This window comes from Papilio machaon, chromosome 15, assembly GCF_912999745.1.
Source record: "Papilio machaon chromosome 15, ilPapMach1.1, whole genome shotgun sequence".
In the NCBI taxonomy this organism is placed as follows: domain Eukaryota; kingdom Metazoa; phylum Arthropoda; class Insecta; order Lepidoptera; family Papilionidae; genus Papilio; species Papilio machaon.
The window spans coordinates 4,404,037-4,423,572 of NC_060000.1; the positions used below are offsets into that span (position 1 = coordinate 4,404,037).

Genomic DNA, 19,536 nt, shown 5'->3' on the forward strand with positions numbered 1-19,536 from the left:
AGAATTATTTGATCCTTTAATATATATATCCTTATAACTTTTCTTCCTGCTCACCTGAACCGATACAAATGATTTCAAGTTCTGTGACTTAATTTAATAGAATTAACTCTTCAAAGTGTAATATACAAGATTAATACTTTACAATTTCTATTATAAATAGCAGTTATTGGTCATCAGATAGGTTGTACACTCTCACAACAATTGATACATATATGGTTTATGTTGGTCCAAGTTCTGGTAAGGACGGCCGGACAATATTTAAACCAAATGAGCCATAAATATGCAAATGTCGACTATACCTAAGTTACTAGTTAAACACAGAGAAAGTTTTAATAATAAGAATTCGTACTTGTTATGCCAAAGTTATATTGGAAGATAAGGGTGCATGATATTTATTATTTACATTATACCTGACCTACGCTAGATAATTGTTGAATATTATCGAAGTATTGTAGTATATATAGTGGTGCTATGGGCAGATTCTTCACTAACGAACATGGCTCGTCTGGTGTTGTGTGTCTTGGCACTGCTGGCCTGTGGGCTGGCAGATCCTGTCCATAAGGTGCAGCAAAAAATTGGTAAGTTTTACATTTTATTTTATATTTTTTTACTACAAGAGACAATGAAGATTCATTCATTCAGCAGATTTGGATCTGCCAAAATGTCCAAGGATTTAAAAAAAAATAAAATACTTGATTATAATTTCAAAACATAAAATAACTGTTACAAATAATTGGTCACAGCAACCACCTTATATTTTATGTTATTTCTGCAGCTGATAAGGAATTCCTGGAACATCAAGTGGATGTATTGAACCTGTTCTATCACATCCACGAACCAATTCACGAGCCTGAGCTGCAGCATTGGGATCAATGGGACCTTATCCAGAACATCGAGAAATATACCGTAAGCATACATATTATTAATAATATGAAACTTGTTTAGCCGCATTGAAATGAAACTTTCATAAATGGCAAAAACTTATGTGTTTTAATGATAATAACAAACATTAACATTGGTTTTTTTTTTAATTTTACAGAACGAAACTGCTGTCAAATTATACTGGGAATTTATTAAATCCGATGCGATACTACCTCGAGGTGTACCGTTCTCAGTTTTGGAGCCCACGCACTTATTCGAAGCTAAACTCTTATACAATGTTTTGTATTCATCTAAAGATTTTAGCACATTCTATAAGACTGCAGTCTTTGTTAGAAACAAGGTCAATGAGGGTCTTTTCGTGTACGTCCTGAGCGTTGTGTTATTACACCATCCGGGTACCCAAGGCATTGTGATCCCACCAATTTACGACATTTTCCCTTCGTACTTCCACAATGCCCAAGTACTTACCACAGCGCAGAGAATCAATACTCATGGCAAGCAATGGATTGAACATTACCCATCTACTTATGTTTGGGATGAGAATGTTGTAATAAGGTGGAACGATACCGTATGGCCCTACTTTACCGATGACAACACTCTAACCTACTTCACGCATGACGTTAACCTCAATGCATTCTACTATAACCACAACTTGTTGTATCCATACTGGCTTGGAGGTGAAGAAACACCTTTGATTAAAGACAGACGTGGTGAATTCTGGTGGTTCTTACACAAGCAAATTGTTACCCGTTACTACTTAGAAAGATTGTCTAATGGCTTTGGAGAAATACCAGTGCTTGATTTTAACTTGGTTAAACAAGGATACGTTCCACAAATATCATACCACAACGGTATTCCATTCCCTGTCAGGCCCAACCACTTCCATCTTGATCAACCTGAGTTTGTTGAAGCCATCACTAAGATTATAGATTATGAACATCGCGTTCGCGAAGCCATTGATCAAGGCTATGTCGTCAATGTAAGTGAAGAAGTTGATCAGAAATTTTTCATTATCAGCAATTTTTTAAAGATTTTTTAATAATTTAATGTTTATTAATAGCACGTCGGTGAGCACATCAACATCCACACTCCGGAGGCTATTGACATTCTCGGCCGTTTAATAGAGGGTGGCATTGATTCTCCCAACCCCAAATACTACAAGGACTTTATCAGCATTTGGAAGGCTCTTCTTGGAAACACTTTATGGCACAAGCAACGCTATCACAATGAGTAAGTTTATTATTTACATGTAATTTTAAAATTTCCTGACACATTTGAGATAACTTTGTAATAAAAATATGTTTTGCAGCCAGGTTGCGCTTGTAGTTCCGTCGGTCTTGGAACACTATCAGACTGCCCTTCGCGATCCTGCTTTCTATTCGATTTGGAAACGCGTTCTTGAACTGTTCACTGCTTGGCACAAGACTCTTCCTTCTTATGATGTCCACAAATTGATAGTTCCATCTGTTACCATTAAGAGCGTCGAGGTAGACAAACTCGTAACTTTCTTTGAACACGTCTACCTTAACGTCACTAACCACCTGTATTTGAACGAACACGAGAGTAAGTTTCTCCTTACATTTATTTGATTTGTTTGCTTATTTATTTGTTTGCTTGAAATGAAGTTTCTATATACGATGTATTCTTTAGGTAAGGCAGTAGTCGATGATGTCAGCGTGTTAGTTCAACGTCCACAGTTGAACCACAAGGTATTCACTGTACGTGTTAACGTTACCAGTGAGGAAGCGAAGACCGTTCTTGTTAAGTTCTTCTTGGCACCCAAATACGATAGTAACGGTGTCGAAATTCCTCTGCATGAGAACACTGAAAACTTCTACCTGCTGGATATTTTCCCATACGATTGTAAGTAGTTATTGAATTGTTATTCTGTGCTATTTTATTTGACTCGATTCAGATTACTTTCGTAGAACGTAACTTATAATAACACCTGTAATTTTTATGCTTTAGTACCTACCGGAAATGTTGTCATCAAGCGCGAGTCGACTGACAACTGGCTCACGATCCGCAACTGGACTCCTGGATACGAGGTCTATGAGAAGGCTTACAATGCGCTGCACGGCAAAGGACAATTCGTCCTTGATAAAACTCATCGCCTTAACGGATTCCCTGATCACCTTCTTTTGCCTAAAGGTAAAATAATTGCGAGCCTATTTCGCTAAAAGCGAAAAAATATAATAAAACTAAAAAATAAAATATGTAAATTACCAAGTTCCAACAATGAATCAGTTTTAAACCATTATTATAGAGGTTTAATAATGGCAATTGTGCTCTATATTCTTTTTAATTCAAAAATCTAGCTTTATGTTGCTGTCAACGAACACATACCTAACATGTTCTTCTTTTTTGCAGGTCGCGTTGGAGGTTTTCCATTCGTTCTTCTGGTCCACATTTCCGAATTCCGACCGAGCAAGATTCCGCAAGGCAGCAATTTCGATCCTATCGTTTCCTACGGTCTCGGCTCCGGCGCTCGCTGGTTGAGCGACGAACCGTTCGGCTACCCAGTGGACAGGCCGCTGTACCAGTGGCAGGCTGACAAAGTTCCTAACCTTTACATCCAGGACGTCCACATCTTCCACAAACATGTTCCTGAAGTGGATGTGCCTCAAGTTGTTTAAGCGCAGTCGATTTTAATACTGAACTATAATTCCTACATATATTTATATACGTTATTAGTTTGTTTTATGAAAACTTTATGATATTACAATAGCTATAGTTGAGTTTGAAAAAATGGACCTGTATATGTGTAAAATACTTTCTTTTTTACCCAATACATCAAACAGTGTTGATATGTAATACGTTTATATTGTAATATTATACTAGTTTACAATTTATATATACATATATATTGTATTATTTATCATCTATTAGTATATGTATCGATTGTTTATATTTATTCCTGTACGATATTAAATATATATTAAAAATTGTTTATGTAATCCATAATCTTTTAATTTTATAACCCAGCTGGTAACTGATTTTAATTAATTTTTTTCACCCATAGGTACATAAGGATATCTGAAAATATACACTCATGAAATATACAATACCTAAAATAAACAAATATATAAAAGTATACATAAAACATAGAATAATACTCAAATTAATATTTAGTTGGGTAGAAAATGTAAAATTGAATTCATTAAATATACAATTTTATTTTGCTGAACTAGTTTATATTAGAGAGGCTTCATTTAGAGAGGACTTATATAAAAGGGTATTTACGTAGTGACATTTTCTGAGATGAGGATTTGATATCTAATAAAAACCAGATAGAGATTGACAAGAAAAAGACACAAAACGACTATTTTCATCATCCCTGTGTTTCGTCTTTGACAAAACAGAGATAACAATATGTTTTACGCTAATTTTAGTCCCAGAAACCCAAGGTATCTAATTTAGTTTTCTTTCTGGGGCCTGCATATTCATAACTCTTCTAACTATGGTCTCTTCTAAATGCGTTTATGCTTGATTGTAGGGAAGGCGAAGTGGAGATTTTTGAATTTACTTAAGCGTGGCAGTAAAACTTAAGGCGATACCTTGCATTAAATCAAATACACCTTTCACAAATGAAACGCTCATATAAGGCCGCGCGTTTAGGGCAACCGATCAAGATACAAAATAAAAAAATCTATTGTTATAATTGAGCGACAGTTAAAGACAGGGTGAGTTAATTATATGAAGAAAAGTCTAAGTTTCAATTACCTGTCAATTTGCATTGTACGTAAGGAAATAGCAAAGTCGCAAAGTTGAAAGGATAAAATCACCATCTTAACTTGGAGAGGGCTAAAAAATTTAAATGTAGAATTATCTGCTTGTAATTAACGTAATCTGTCTCAATCTGAAGCGATTCATTATTTAATACAACCGATTCATTTTACTACTTTGACAGGCTATCATAAAGTCGCGGCTCTTTATGGAGCGTTTCATTTGTTGTGGGATTAAAAAATTCCCACTTTGCCTCATTTACTATGAGAAATCTATTTGTAAAAGACATTGGTGTGATATCTATTGTTAATTTTAGCCACTATAGCAAACCGACCCATTCGGAGCTCTCGCGGCCGTATGCCCGCTCGGTACAACAGTTAATCTATGTCCATGTATGTGTTTAGCAGGACTTAATCTTTGATTTTTGGTGACACTTAAAAGGAAATGGTTGTTTTTTTTTCTTGTCTTTTCTGGATGTTTCTTATAATAAAATCACAGTGTTCTTTTTGATTAAAATAATTGTATTAATAAAGTAGTGTTTTTTTTTTCTTGTAACTGAACTCATAAGTGGCTTACGTGATTCATATAAAGTGTTAGACGACACACGAACCCTACTATATCTGGCTGCCCAACGTTTTCTAATTGTTTTGTGCTCATATTAACAAAATGGCGCACGCGCCTCTGTGAACATTTTACTAACTATTGTATGGTGTTGGTGCTAAATCATAATGCCTCTAACGAGAAGTCAAGATCGCCAGCAACGTCGCGATTACGTTATGCCTGTTGAAGATGCAAACGCCAACGAAAATCATGAGGAGCACGATAGCCCCCATGATCGCCGCCACGCCGAATCAAGTGGCAACAATTCTACATTCAACCTGGATGATGTCTCAGCGTTGATGGCCTCGCTGCAGCGTTCGCAGGCTGAGACATTTAAAAACATTATGTCGTACGTGATGGAACAAAGATCGTCGACGCCGGCAGCTCCGCCGATGCCCCCAGTGAACGTAGACGGTACCTTGGCGCGTTGCAAAGCTTCATTCAGCGGTGCACCTGGTGAATCTGTTGAGGCCTTTATAGATGCAATTGAAAGCTATACAGAGTGCGTTCAAGTATCCGACGCTAATATCATACGAGGCCTAGCTATGCTTTTGTCTGCTGACGCAGCTACATGGTGGCTAGGATTAAAACATCACATATCCACTTGGAACGAAGCCAAAGAAAATTTAATATATGCATATGGCACCCGCCTTCCACCACATAGAGTATATTTAGAAATATTTGCTTCCCCGCAGGTGGAAGAAAACACTGATAAGTTTGTTGCTCGTGTCCGTGCGCTTATGGCAAAGCTACCGAGGGATGATATCTCGGAAAAAGTACAACTGGACATGGTATATGGGTTACTTCATAACAGAATACGCAGAAGATTGCGCCGTGAAGAATTCACATCTTTCAACTCATTGCTGAGCCATGCTCGGAACATAGAAGATTCATTAGAAGAAACTCAACCGAGGCCGTCCACTAGTGGTGTGCGTTCGACCCGTGCCCAGCCGGCCTCGGCTGCGGGTCGGCACGAACCGTGCGTCACTCGTGCGAGCGCGCCGGCGCGCGCGCGCTATCCAAACTCCGCCGCGACCGTCGTGCCCGCCTCCGCCACCGCTGGGCCTGTCGTCGCCCGGCCTGCTGTTGCCACACCTACGTCTGCTGTACCAGGTTCTACAGAGCAGTCTGTGACTATAAAAAAACAGCGTCCGGTGTGCTCCTACTGCAAAAGGTTTGGACACACAAAGGAACAGTGCCGTAAGTTAATCAGCCGAGGTGAGTCAAGTGTATCTAACCTTTCCGAACACAATCAAAATGACAATGCTTTTTACAGTGTTCAGTGTAGTATTAATAAAAATAGTAAAATTATTTCTGATTTCCCTGTTGAAAATGCAATGTATAGTATTAAGCAACATGATAAAAATAATTTTGTTAGTAATTTTAAGTGTCAAAATGCAAATATTAATTATGCTACCATTGATAGTGGCCTTACTTCCAGAAAATCTTATTTTCAGGTCAGTAATGATTCTATATCAAATAATATAAACTGTAATTGCTCTAGTAATAATGAGATGCCAATCTTTTGTGATTATAATGTTTTATATAATCAGGATGTTCGGACTAAGTGTAAAAATTTAAATTTTTGTTATAACCAAGGAATTGTAGCTAAATATAAGAACTCATTATTACCTTATAATCAAATTATTGAACCAAATTGTAATAATTTAAATTTTTCAGTTAATTGTGACTGTGAAGAAAAAGGTAGTAAGTGTAATTTTGGAAAAATTAATGATAGTTTGGAAAATGATAATTGTTTGAATTTTAATTATTGTACATGTGAGGGAAGTGTTGTAGCGTCTGTGTACGACCGTGAGAGCGATGATAGGTATTTGCATTTACGGCCTATCTTCAAAATCCAAGTTCTCGGTAAACAGGGTACTGCACTCATAGATACAGCAGCTAAGCATTGTATTGCTGGTCACACGCTATATGCTCTCTTACTACATAAGGGTCACCCTCTTACTCCCTCCACTAGACATGTCAAACTTGCTGATGGGCATGTTAGGGATATGGATGTATTGACAACCATATTACCAGTGGGGTTAGAACACATAGTCATTAATATTCCATTTATAATCTTCCCTGATTCTAATGATAATGAAACTTTACTGGGTATTGATTTTATTAATGCTGCCAAAGTGGTTATTGATTTTCATCGTCATGAATGGTATTTTAGTGCCAATACTAAGGTGCATTATAAATTACTTTTCGAACCTATGTCTCGTGGTTTGTGCATAGCTTCTGCTAACATGCTTCGGGATGATGAAGGCATACACTTGCAACCAGCTGAGCGCCAAGCACTATCTGAGTTCCTTATTCGGCATGAAAGTATTTTTACAGCAGGGGGAGGTCCGACACCGTTTGCAGAGCATTGCATAGACACCGGAGATCACCCTCCGATAGCTGTGCCGCCCTATCGCCTTAACCCGTCCAAGAAGGAGACGATGAAGCAGGAAATCGAGAAGATGCTGGCAGATGACATCATTGAAGAGTGCGAATCCGCCTGGTGCTCTCCTGCTTTGATGATACCGAAGTCCAATGGTAAGGTAAGATTCTGCGTGGATTATAGGCGCTTAAATGAAGTAACTAAGACAGATACTTACCCACTCCCACGCATTGATGACCTTCTCCAGAGTACGAAGAAGAATTGTTATATGACCACAATTGACCTTCGTTCGTCATATTGGCAAGTTATGGTCCGAGAAACAGACAGAGACAAAACAGCTTTTGTCTGTCCCCTAGGCACTTACCGCTTTAAGAGAATGCCATTCGGGTTAAAAAACGGGCCGGCAACCTTCCAAAGGCTTATTGATCGTCTACGCTCCTGTGCTGCTTTAAAAGATGTTACAGTACTTGCTTATCTAGACGATTTATTGATTATCTCAGAAGGATTTCAGCAACACCTACAGGATCTTGAAGCCGTTTTTAAACGCTTGTCAGAATTTAAACTGCACGTCAACAGAGAGAAGTGCGCTTTTGCCAAAGAAAGTGTCCGTTATCTCGGTCACGTCATCACTCAAGACGGTGTTTCTCCTGACCCTGAGAAGGTCAGTGCTGTCCTCAATATGCTGGAACCATCTAACTTAAAACACTTGAGAACTTTTCTCCAAACATGCTCTTGGTTCAGGAAATTTATTCCAAATTTTTCAAAGATAGCAGAACCGCTTACTCGTCTGACCAAGAAGAATTGTACATGGAGCTGGGGACCTGAACAAACTCAGGCATTCGAGGAATTGAAACGTCTGTTGACCACGGCGCCCGTACTTGTTCAAGTTGATTTTAAAGAACCCTTAGTACTGCGTACCGACGCGAGCAATTATGCACTTGGCGCAGTTTTGGCTCAAGGGGAGGGCAAGGACGAAAGGCCTATCGAGTATGCTAGCCGTCTACTCACCGCAGCAGAGCGCAACTACTCTACTACAGAACGGGAAGCGCTTGCTGTAGTCTGGGCTGTGGAGCGTTTCAGGCCATACCTCGACGGACAACCAATTATTATAGGCAGCGACCACCAACCCTTGCGTTGGTTGCTTTCTTTAAAGTCTCCTGCTGGTAGGTTGGTCCGTTGGGCGCTTAAACTTCAAGAATTTGACATCAGATTCGAGTACACCCCAGGAAAAGCTAACGTGGTTGCTGACACGTTAAGCAGACCGATCTGCTCCAATGAAACACAAAATAACTGCGGCATCTGTTCTGTCATTTGCAACCTGCCCACAAAGTCACCTACCCAGTTGCGCCAGGACCAGTTGACGGATCCAGAAATACGGAAGATCGTCACGGAATTGGAAGGAGTGGACGAACTTGCTGCTAAAAGATGGTCAGAAAGGGGATTTCTAATGGAACAAGGTGTATTATATCGACTCAATCCGGATTCTGATGCCGAGTCCCCACAACTAGTCATTCCTGCTCACCAAGTGACCGATATTCTCAAAGAGCTTCACGATGCCCCTACAGCCGGACATGCAGGAATTGACCGCACTTACCAACAAGTCTCACGTCTGTTCTACTTCACAGGAATGAGAAGAATCATATCTGATTATGTAAAAGCATGTATCCATTGTCAACGCTATAAGGCTGCTAATACCAAGCCTCCAGGTCTATTGCAGACGCCGGTGATGAACCAGCGCAACGAGGTCTTGGCAGTTGATCTTTTCGGCCCGTTGCCACCTGGAAAACAGGGGGAGCGTTGGATCTTGCTTATAGAAGATACAGCTACGAGGTGGACAGAACTGTTCCCATTGAAAGAAGCTACTGCTGAAGCGTGTGCACATGTCCTCATAGAGGAGTATTTTATGAGGTTTGGTCTTCCACGCCGACTGGTTTCTGACAATGGCGTACAATTCATTTCGGCAGTCATGCGTCAATGCATGTCCATCCTGGGGATAAAGCAAAACTTTATTCCTCTCTATCACCCAGAAGCAAACCCCGCCGAACGTAAAAATAGAGATCTTAAGACTTTGTTAGCACAACTCGTGGAAGGCGACCACACTTCCTGGCCAAACATGTTACCAGTGATTCGGTTCGCTCTTAATAACGCTATATGTCGCACCACAGGTATGTCGCCTGCTTATTTGTCATTTGGCAGAGAGATGAGGTCCCCCACAGAAGTCGCCCATGACCTTCGTGCTGTCCTAGACAAAGATAACTTTGTCCCGCAAATAACTCCCTATCTCAGGAAATTTGTTAGCTCCTTTTCAGCGGTGCGTGAACGCGTTGAAACTCTTCAAGATAAAGCTAAAGAGTATGCTGATCGTTCGAGACGGCCTATTGTAACATTCAACGAAGGTGACAAGGTCCTCATCAAATCACACGTTCTCAGTAAAAGCGCTAAAGACCTCACTTCGAAGTTTGTTCCAAAGCGCGATGGTCCGTATTGCATCGTTAAAAAGGTCAGCCCTACCACTTACCACGTCGCGCATGTTGACAAGCCTGATGAAGTTTTAGGGAAATATCATGTGAGCGATCTCACTCTATACTGTGAGAATCAAGGTGATACTCTTCCGCGGCCCGTGATGCCTAAGAAGAAACGTGGTCGCCCCCCAAATAATGTTGAAACAGGTTCTCGAGTACCAGGGCGTATGCCGACACAGCATGCTGAGGCAGATGATGAAGTTCCAAGTCTTTCTCCCACAGATAGTATGGTTGGCCTTGCAACTGTTCCTCAGCCTAGTAGTAATGACGTGCTAGTCCAGGAGCGAGGGCGTCCTCCAGGACTAGAGGGGGAGTATATAGCAAACCGACCCATTCGGAGCTCTCGCGGCCGTATGCCCGCTCGGTACAACAGTTAATCTATGTCCATGTATGTGTTTAGCAGGACTTAATCTTTGATTTTTGGTGACACTTAAAAGGAAATGGTTGTTTTTTTTTCTTGTCTTTTCTGGATGTTTCTTATAATAAAATCACAGTGTTCTTTTTGATTAAAATAATTGTATTAATAAAGTAGTGTTTTTTTTTTCTTGTAACTGAACTCATAAGTGGCTTACGTGATTCATATAAAGTGTTAGACGACACACGAACCCTACTATACCACTATAATAAATATTGTTTGCTTAATCTCTTGTTCGTTTTTTTTTTAATTTATCCCTTCAAACCAAAAAAGGTTTTAACCAATAGAGTATACAGCATTTGCTTATAAATGTTGTAATGTGTAGAGAGTACATTTAATATAGTTATTACGTTTAGGTAATACTCAAATAAGAGACCGATCACGATAATCAAGTAGCCGAGCGCATTTGTTAAAGATTTTTTTTTTAATTGACTGAACATTTTGAATATTGTAGGTCATTAATAAGCTTATGGGCTTGTAAGTTTTTCATTAACAAAAATTTTTAGGATTACTATTTATTTATTTTTCATTTCTTACTAATTCTTCTAGACTGATTACAAATTAAATTTGTGTTGATAAGCATTTAATACTTTATATTAAGTTAATTTCACTTTTCACAATAGTTTAGACAAAGTTCAAATATTGTAATTAAAAAAATAATAGTATACATAGTTATTTGTAAAGTGGCAACTTACTTGATTAGATCTTATGTTTTTGACTTTGTTATTGGATTGATTTAAGAAAAAAAGTATTGAAATTGAATGAATTGAAAAAAGAAAAACTACAAAATTGATTCATTTCGAGATTTTTGTTTTTTACGCCATCTAGTGTATAATTAATAAACTTGTTCATTGTAACTGGCATTCTTACTTTGTGCAATGGTGTGAAGTTTACTTATGTGCGCAACAAAAAGCTAGATGTCAGCACTGAGGTGGAAATTATTATAAAACTTATTTTAATAATAAATTTATCATTAACAATCTGTTTGCTAAGTTCATGCCGCTTTATAAGGAAAATTGAAACCCATCTTATTTATTTAAATTACATACATAAGTACCAATCTCTTCTACGACCCAAACTCTAAGGTTTTTCGACAAAAATTGTGATTTTAAATGACTTTTTATCCCAACCAACTAGTTTGTTTTCGATTAAGGGATTATTTTAAAAAACGTTGCGGATCATAATCGGATTTCTACCAAGGGTGAATCCAATTTCGCACAGTTCTTTTGGCTACAGCACCGTCACTGTATACAGCGCATTATATTAGTCGTCGCTTGTATGGTATTTTTTGCCGTTTCAGAAAAGAAAAGCAAAAATGCCTATAAATAACTTATAAAACTTTTTAAAATTATCGAATCGTAACCAAGCTTTTTCCATATATTATGGTTAAAGTTATCATCTTTTCGAATATAAATTTAATAACTCCAAGACTTCTTGCGCTTCCTTTTAAAAATTGCCACGAACTTTCCGGACAACCTATGATTCCTTAAAAATCCTTTTAATACGTTTGCTTCAAAATGAGGTATTTAATGAATAAGAGAGATAGTGGGTGATATAAATGATCTTATACGAAATTGGTTAGAAAGAGTATGAATACTTCTTTTACTTTATTTTTATAGTGACTTTGGTTATTATGAACTTGTTAGATCCATATCAAACTACTTACAAAATAATTACAATTACAGGTACGAAAAATAACAACAAAAAAAAAATAGTAACAAAAGAAAGTTTTTACAAATTTTATAAGATCTTTAGCACCATGCTGCGGATTCCATCTGGTAGGTCCGAAAATGGTTGTGCCAAAGCAAATGTCCGTCAACATTGAGTCTCGACAAATTGTGCTTTTGAAAAAATTCCCTATTCTCATTCTTGTTCACTACACACTCAGCAAGCATGCGTTGCAATTCTTGGATCACGCCGCAAGATTCTCAGTTAGGTGATTGATTTTTTTTCATCATAAAAGGAAACTTGAGTATAAATAAAAAAATAAAGAGCAAAGAGTATAAATAATGAAAATATTTAGTAGAATAAATAAATTTTTACTTAACTTTATAATATAAATTGTTGCACGTTTCGTAAAAATACCTTATAGTCGGTGATAATTTAATTGGTGCATTTAGTAAAATACAGTGCAACAATGAAACATTATATGTAATTGAAACAACATCAACAGTAGTTTATAAATAAAATGACGATAGTTTTAAATTTGAATGAAAGTACGATTAAATAACTAAAGGTGTACGAACGTAATAATAGTATTTTTATCAAAATAATATACCAAAATAGTGCTGAAGGATTAGTTAATAAAATATAAATATTGCATCAGCGGTTTACTATAACGTAAAGATTGCTCTTAACATCCTTATTGTGATGACTTTAATGTCTATGATTTATCTTTAGTTTTAATTACATTTTACAACTTATTAATAATTGAACTTTTTGCCACTTTATTAATTTTTATGACCTTAACCTAACTTATTTGTTAACACGAATATAATTTAATATGAAGATAATAGCGAGTACAAGCAAGTTAATAAGAGTTCTTTTCATGCATTATGTAAATTAGGTATGTATAAAGAAAGCATTTAGAATTTTGTTTAACACCCAAGAACATATTCATTGATTTATTCATTATGTTACATATACCAACTTCTTTAACGACATACTTGAAATCTGCGTATTGCATAATATTTTTTTAAATTTAATTGTAGTTAATAAACAAATACATGTCCAAGTCACGATGATTGGGAGATAAAAACTAGCCCTGACAAACAAGAGATTAAATTGCTCGAAACATCGAGAGTGTAAAATAAATTAAAATTTTATACTACGTAGCGTCGGTTTCTCAGGAGTTAGCATTTGACTTGCAATCTGCAGGTCCTGGGTTCGAACCCCGCCATGTATCAATATGTTTTTCGATGTATATACAGTCAAAACCGTTTATGGCGACATCGTTTAGAACAACATACCGGTTAAATTGACCAAAATCAAAGGTCCTGGCTGAATGTTATATACATATCTTTCCTATTAATACCTGTCACCGGTTGTTACAACTATCGGTTTTTACGACTCAATATGAGTAGTCCCTTCGATGTCGTTATAACAGATTTTGACTGTATGTACATTTATCCCAAGATCTTACGGTGACGAAAAATATCGTATGCAATTTGCACATATCTGAGAAGAAATTCAAAGATATGTTATAAGTCAACCAAGCGGCACTAGGCCAGCGTGGTTGACTAAGTTTGAAGGAAGACTTTTAGGGGATTACATTTAAAAATCCTTTTTAACTCGCGTACGTGGTCATAGGATTCTCTGTACAAAGTTTTCGTCACGAAGTTTCGTTAAAAAATTCACCCTCATGACTTTGTGCCTTAGTTAAATTAAAAACGTCCCGAAGTGGAGTGGAGTGTTATATATTTGACACTCCATAATAATTTACTACAAGCTGTAGCTCGCGACACCGTCCGCGCGTAATTAAAAAAAAAATAATAAGTAGCGTATGTGTTGTTATAGACATATATGTTCTACATCTGTGCCAAATTTCATCAAGATGAATTGAGCCATTCTTTGAGACCTTCTGGAGAAATTTGATGAAATCGCCCATAAAAAATAAATAGGATTAATTCAGATGACGGTGAAAGTGACATTGTGACAACTATGCCGACATAATTTGTTGGAGATCATAACATTTTATTTATTTATTGCAAAATTTATATTAAAAAAAATATTAAACCTATGTTACTGTCGTGCCGCATATTTCAGCTACCTTCGATTACAAGAATCATCCCGTCATTACATCTCTTCAAAATCAGACCAACCTTTTTGATGAAAAAGAAAAATGTTTTTATGTTATAATTAACACAAATACATTTGATACAGACACATCATTTTTATTTCTCTGTATTTACAAATGTTTAATTTATATATCATAATATTATAATATTATCGTTTATTTACAAACATATACAGTGATAAAATGGCAAAAGTAGAAATAAAAGGTTATCAGCTTTGATAGTTTGAGAAATGTAAAGAGGTGGTTAGTTATCTTAAATGATGTAAACATATCCATGAAATTACCTAAATCAACATACTATCGAATTAATTTTGAATTAAAAGAAATTTTTATCTGTATAATTTATTTTTCTTTATTTTTATTTCTTTTTTGTGACTTCTTTTAAATCTCCCTTTTTATGAAGGCTTTTACTTTGTAATTCGATTAAAATGTTCAACTGTTAAACCAAGAGTGATGGGTTTGCCTTCTATTTGAACGATAACATGTAGGGTTTTTCAATATTAACTAATAATTCTGTTACTATGTAGGTTAGCATTAAGAAATCATATTTCAAATTACATCCCTTAAAGGTATCAAGTGGAGGCAAGAATAACTTGGCAATTGACAGACACATTTTTAACGCAGATAATTAAATAACTATTTCGGGTATTGAAATACATTTTTCTAATATCCATACTTTATTTACTACAGTTACCCAATCACTTTTTCTTTAATCGTAACTAATATGTTATTTATAATAGCAATATGAATCAATAAATAGATAATATATAAATAAATATCCATAATGCAATGATGTTCGATTAAATTGTTATTGTAATATGTAAAAAAAAAAACTGGTGATGAATAAGTCTTTACAGATTTTATCCCGACATGCTCAGCCGATTTGGAATTATATAATAACTATAATTTATAATATACTCGTAACAATGTAAGGAATCAGCAGGGAAAAGAAGCGTTGGCAGACCAAACGAATGTGGGTTGGTGTGTAGGTCCTATAGTTTAGCCTACGTAAGCGCTGAAAGCAAAAATGTCCCTAATTTTCGCAACACATTTTGAAGCTAAATTCAAAATCTACTAGTCTTCTAGTTATTTAAAAAAATCAAAAAAATGGGACCCATCTGCAAGCACTTCCTTTCGATTAAAATAATTTTTATCAAAATCCGACCACCACGGGCGGAGTTTCGCGGTAGCACACATAAAAAAATACAGTCGAATTGATAACTATAGTTAGAGAGACTATAGTCTATAACAAAAAAGACAATTTCTAATGACTTATTTGAATCTATAATATTACAACTTGAAGTCCGAATTTTAAGCTAAGTGAGGAATAAAAACATCAATATTGTTTTTTTAAATATGTATGTAAGTGAAATAGTAATCTATTCAAGAGAAATATTTCGTATATCAAAATGGAAAATTTTTGTTAACAACAATATCTGATAATCGAAATTATAAACAAGGTGATCACGTTTGTTTTTAACGGACCTGCCGAAACGGATACTAATGAGGTAAAGGTGAAAGGTGAAATGATAAAGCGCGGCTACGAAATTTATAAACATTCTATCACCAAGAAATCTGCATTTTAGTGGACGATAAGAAAAATATGAATATAGTATAAAAGCTGCAGCTACTGGTAGAGATGGCACAGTTTTCACTGAGAACGCAGCGATGAAGACGCTCTTGGTGCTTGCAGGGCTGGTGGCCCTGGCGATGTCAGGTGCCGTTCCCACGGAAACCGTTCCCTTCAAGACTAAAACTGGTAAAGATTTAAAATGTTTTCTATTTCTCATCAAATTCTGTGGTATCATTATTATCCACTGAATACTATAAGCACTTTTCCTTATAACAGTGACTAGTGTTCTTCGATTTCGATCTCTCGTCGTATTGAGAAGCATAAAAACCAACAAACCTGTCAACTTCACGTGGAAAGGGAACAATCACAATTACTTTCTAAATACCTCTAATTACAGAGAATTTTTTATTCCATCAGCCCTTGAATAGTTAGACTTAAATCCCCAATAATTTAATACCCAATAGTTAATTACTTTAATAATATTCTTTCAAATTCTGTCCAAATTTCCCTTCTTTTTATGTTCTTTTTAAAATTATTTTACCTAAAATACATAAGTATTTAAAAAAAACCGACCTATTGATAGTATTTAAGTTAAGTGACCGCTACCCATAGACAGTCACATTTACAGAAATAGGATATTTTCCCTTCCTATGCATCTCCATTTCTGCCAAACCAACTTACTCTTGCCATTACATACCTCTGAAAAAGGTGGGAAGTGGAAGAGGACTAAAATTAGGCGTTCATCACGCACTCTAACCAGATGAAATACGGAATTACTTCCACCTCACGTCTGTCTTCTGTGGTCGTGGAATTGTCATACCGCTCAATCGTACTCAAATGTGCCTGAATAATATCGAATTTTATCCATATTATAAATATACAAGTAATCACAATATTTTCAGTCGATGCCGAATTCGTCACCAAACAGAAGAAAATTTTTGAGCTTTTCTTCGCACCGTCACAAATTAGCAAGGATGCCGAGTACTACAAAATTGCAAAGGAATGGAGCATTGAAGCTAACATCGAAAATTACACCGTATGCACTATTATTTAAATATTTGATTATGATTATCGCACCTATCATGTATATTTGATGAAGTCAACTTCTTATTCCTTTATTTTCAGAACAAAAAGGCTGTAGAAGACTTCTTGGTGTTGTACAAACATGGTGTCCTGCCAAGAAATCATGTTTTCTCTATTTTCTATGAAAAACAGAGAGACGAAGCGATCGCTCTCTTCCACCTTTTCTACTACGCCAAAGATTTCGAAACTTTCTACAAAACAGCGGCTTACGCCCGCGTGTTCCTTAACGAAGGTCAATTCTTGTATGCGTACTATATTGCTATTATCCATCGGCCAGACACTAAAGGAATAGTCTTGCCTGCTCCTTATGAACTCTACCCTGAGTTCTTTGTCAACTCTGATGTCTTATACAGAATGTACCGCACTAAAATGCAAGGCGGAATCTCCAATCCCGATTTTGCTTCTGAGTATGGTATTACTTTCGAAAACGATTACTATGTCTATAACACCAACTATTCTAACTACTGGACTTATGGTGACGAGGAATACAAGTTGTCGTACTTCACAGAAGACATCGGATTAAACTCTTACTACTATTACTTCCACTCATACTTCCCCTTCTGGCTCGAAGGCGATGTTTTTACCGTTTGGAAAGACCGCCGCGGAGAAGTTTACTACTACTTCTACAAACAATTGATCGCTCGATACTACTTGGAGCGTCTGAGCAATGGATTAGGCGAAATTCCTGAATTTTCTTGGACCAAACCAATTAAGACTGGGTACATTCCATTCTTAACGTACTACTATCCATTCATTCAAAGACCTGACCAGTACCAAATTCCTTATGAAAGTAATGTTCAAGAATTACAGTTCCTCGATGCCTATGAAAAGACATTCTTACAGTACCTGGAGAGAGGCCGCTTTAAGGCTGTAAGTATTATAATTAATATTAATGTGCATAAAATTAATATTGTGTTGTGGTCAGTCTAAAAACAACGAACTTTTTTTTACAGTACAACCAAGAAGTCGATTTTACCAATTCAAAATCTGTTAACTTCGTTGGCAACTACTGGCAATCTAATGTCGACTTATACGAGAAATTCGGACCAAGGAACTACCACCGGTCCTACGAAGTCACTGCCAGGCGTCTTTTGGGTGCTTCTCCAGAACCTGTTGACAAGTATGTATTACTATGATCAGTGGAAACAATTGTAGAACACATAAGTGGGTTCGTTAAAAGAGTAATCAAATCTAAGGATTTGTCTATGGTGTTTAGACTCTTTTAAAAATAGTCTTCGTTAAGTTAAGAAAATCAGCTTCGTATACATTTTAAATATCTTAGTAACAAATATTACAATAAATAGGTCGATCATTATATATTTAATTGACAAACAACCCAACACCACTTTCCACGTATTTTATCCCTACATAGAATGATATTGTTTATACGTCAGAATTGCAAAAAGGACATATTTTAATTATTTGTTCTTATTTTTACAGGTACAGCTATATTCCTACTGTGCTTGACTTTTACCAAACATCGCTGCGTGACCCTGTCTTCTACCAACTCTACAGCAGAATTCTTAAGTACTTCATTCAGTACAAGGAATACCTCGCACCTTACACCCAGGACCTGCTTCACTACGTCGGCGTTAAAGTTACTGACGTCAAGGTTGACAAGCTTGTCACATTCTTCGAATACTTTGATTTCGATGTAACAAACAGCGTGTTCTTTGCACCAGAGCAACTGAAGACTTACAAGTTCACTCCATACAAAGTGCGTCAGCCACGTATCAACCACAAGCCATTCACATTAACGGTCGATGTCAAATCTGAGATTGAAGGCGATGCTGTAGTAAAGGTCTTCATTGGGCCTAAATACAACGGCGAAGGTTTCCCGCTAACATTGGAAGATAACTGGATGAACTTCGTCGAGCTCGACTGGTTTGTTCACAAACTGACAGCTGGACAGAACAAGATCGAACGTAGCTCAACCGATTTCTTGTTCTACAAAGAAGATTCAGTACCAACTGCACAAATCTGGAAACTTCTTGAACAAAACAAAGTGCCCACTCACATGTCTACAGAAGCAGACTTTATGCCGTCAAGATTAATGCTACCTAAGGGAACAAAGGGTGGTTTCCCTTACCAATTATTTGTAGTAGTTTATCCATACCATGGCAAAGAGCACACATCAGAGCCACTTGAAAGCTTTATTGTTGACAACAAACCGTTCGGTTACCCGTTGGATCGTCCAGTAAACGAGCCTTACTTCATACAGCCCAACATGTACTTCAAGGATGTTTTCATTTACCACGAAGATGAAATTTATCCTTACCAGTCTAATTACCCCTACTATGTAGGCCACAAAACCACTTACACTAAATTTTAAGAAGATAATGGAATTTCTTTCTGTGTGATCAATGTCTGTTGTTAATTCTTATTGTTTTTATTTATGCATTGATAATTAAAGTTGAATATTTTTAGCAAATTTCTTTATTTCATTTTCATCCCAAAATCGTCTAAAGTGCTAATTTTTTCTATCAAAATATCTAAGGAAGTATTTCATTAAATTCTGACACGAATAAATTAAGTGTAAATATATTATCT

The 19,536-nt window shown here is 36.5% G+C and overlaps 3 protein-coding genes across 3 annotated transcripts; all 3 read left to right on the forward strand.

The window, feature by feature from the left end:
- The first annotated feature begins 488 nt into the window (after positions 1-488).
- On the forward strand, positions 489-3,671 carry LOC106712171 (acidic juvenile hormone-suppressible protein 1). Its single transcript, XM_014504648.2, has 8 exons — positions 489-578; positions 776-906; positions 1,040-1,861; positions 1,943-2,112; positions 2,192-2,445; positions 2,533-2,745; positions 2,851-3,033; positions 3,253-3,671. The coding sequence occupies exons 1-8, from the start codon at positions 497-499 to the stop codon at positions 3,516-3,518; spliced, it is 2,121 nt and encodes a 706-aa protein (XP_014360134.2). The 5' UTR covers positions 489-496; the 3' UTR covers positions 3,519-3,671.
- Positions 3,672-5,143: 1,472 nt separating this feature from the next.
- On the forward strand, positions 5,144-10,572 carry LOC123721738. Its single transcript, XM_045681374.1, has one exon. The coding sequence runs from the start codon at positions 5,337-5,339 to the stop codon at positions 10,494-10,496; it is 5,160 nt and encodes a 1,719-aa protein (XP_045537330.1). The 5' UTR covers positions 5,144-5,336; the 3' UTR covers positions 10,497-10,572.
- Positions 10,573-15,956: 5,384 nt separating this feature from the next.
- Positions 15,957-19,417, forward strand: LOC106712172 (arylphorin subunit beta). Its single transcript, XM_014504649.2, has 5 exons — positions 15,957-16,089; positions 16,806-16,939; positions 17,029-17,856; positions 17,940-18,106; positions 18,427-19,417. The coding sequence occupies exons 1-5, from the start codon at positions 15,999-16,001 to the stop codon at positions 19,316-19,318; spliced, it is 2,112 nt and encodes a 703-aa protein (XP_014360135.2). The 5' UTR covers positions 15,957-15,998; the 3' UTR covers positions 19,319-19,417.
- Positions 19,418-19,536: the final 119 nt, after the last annotated feature.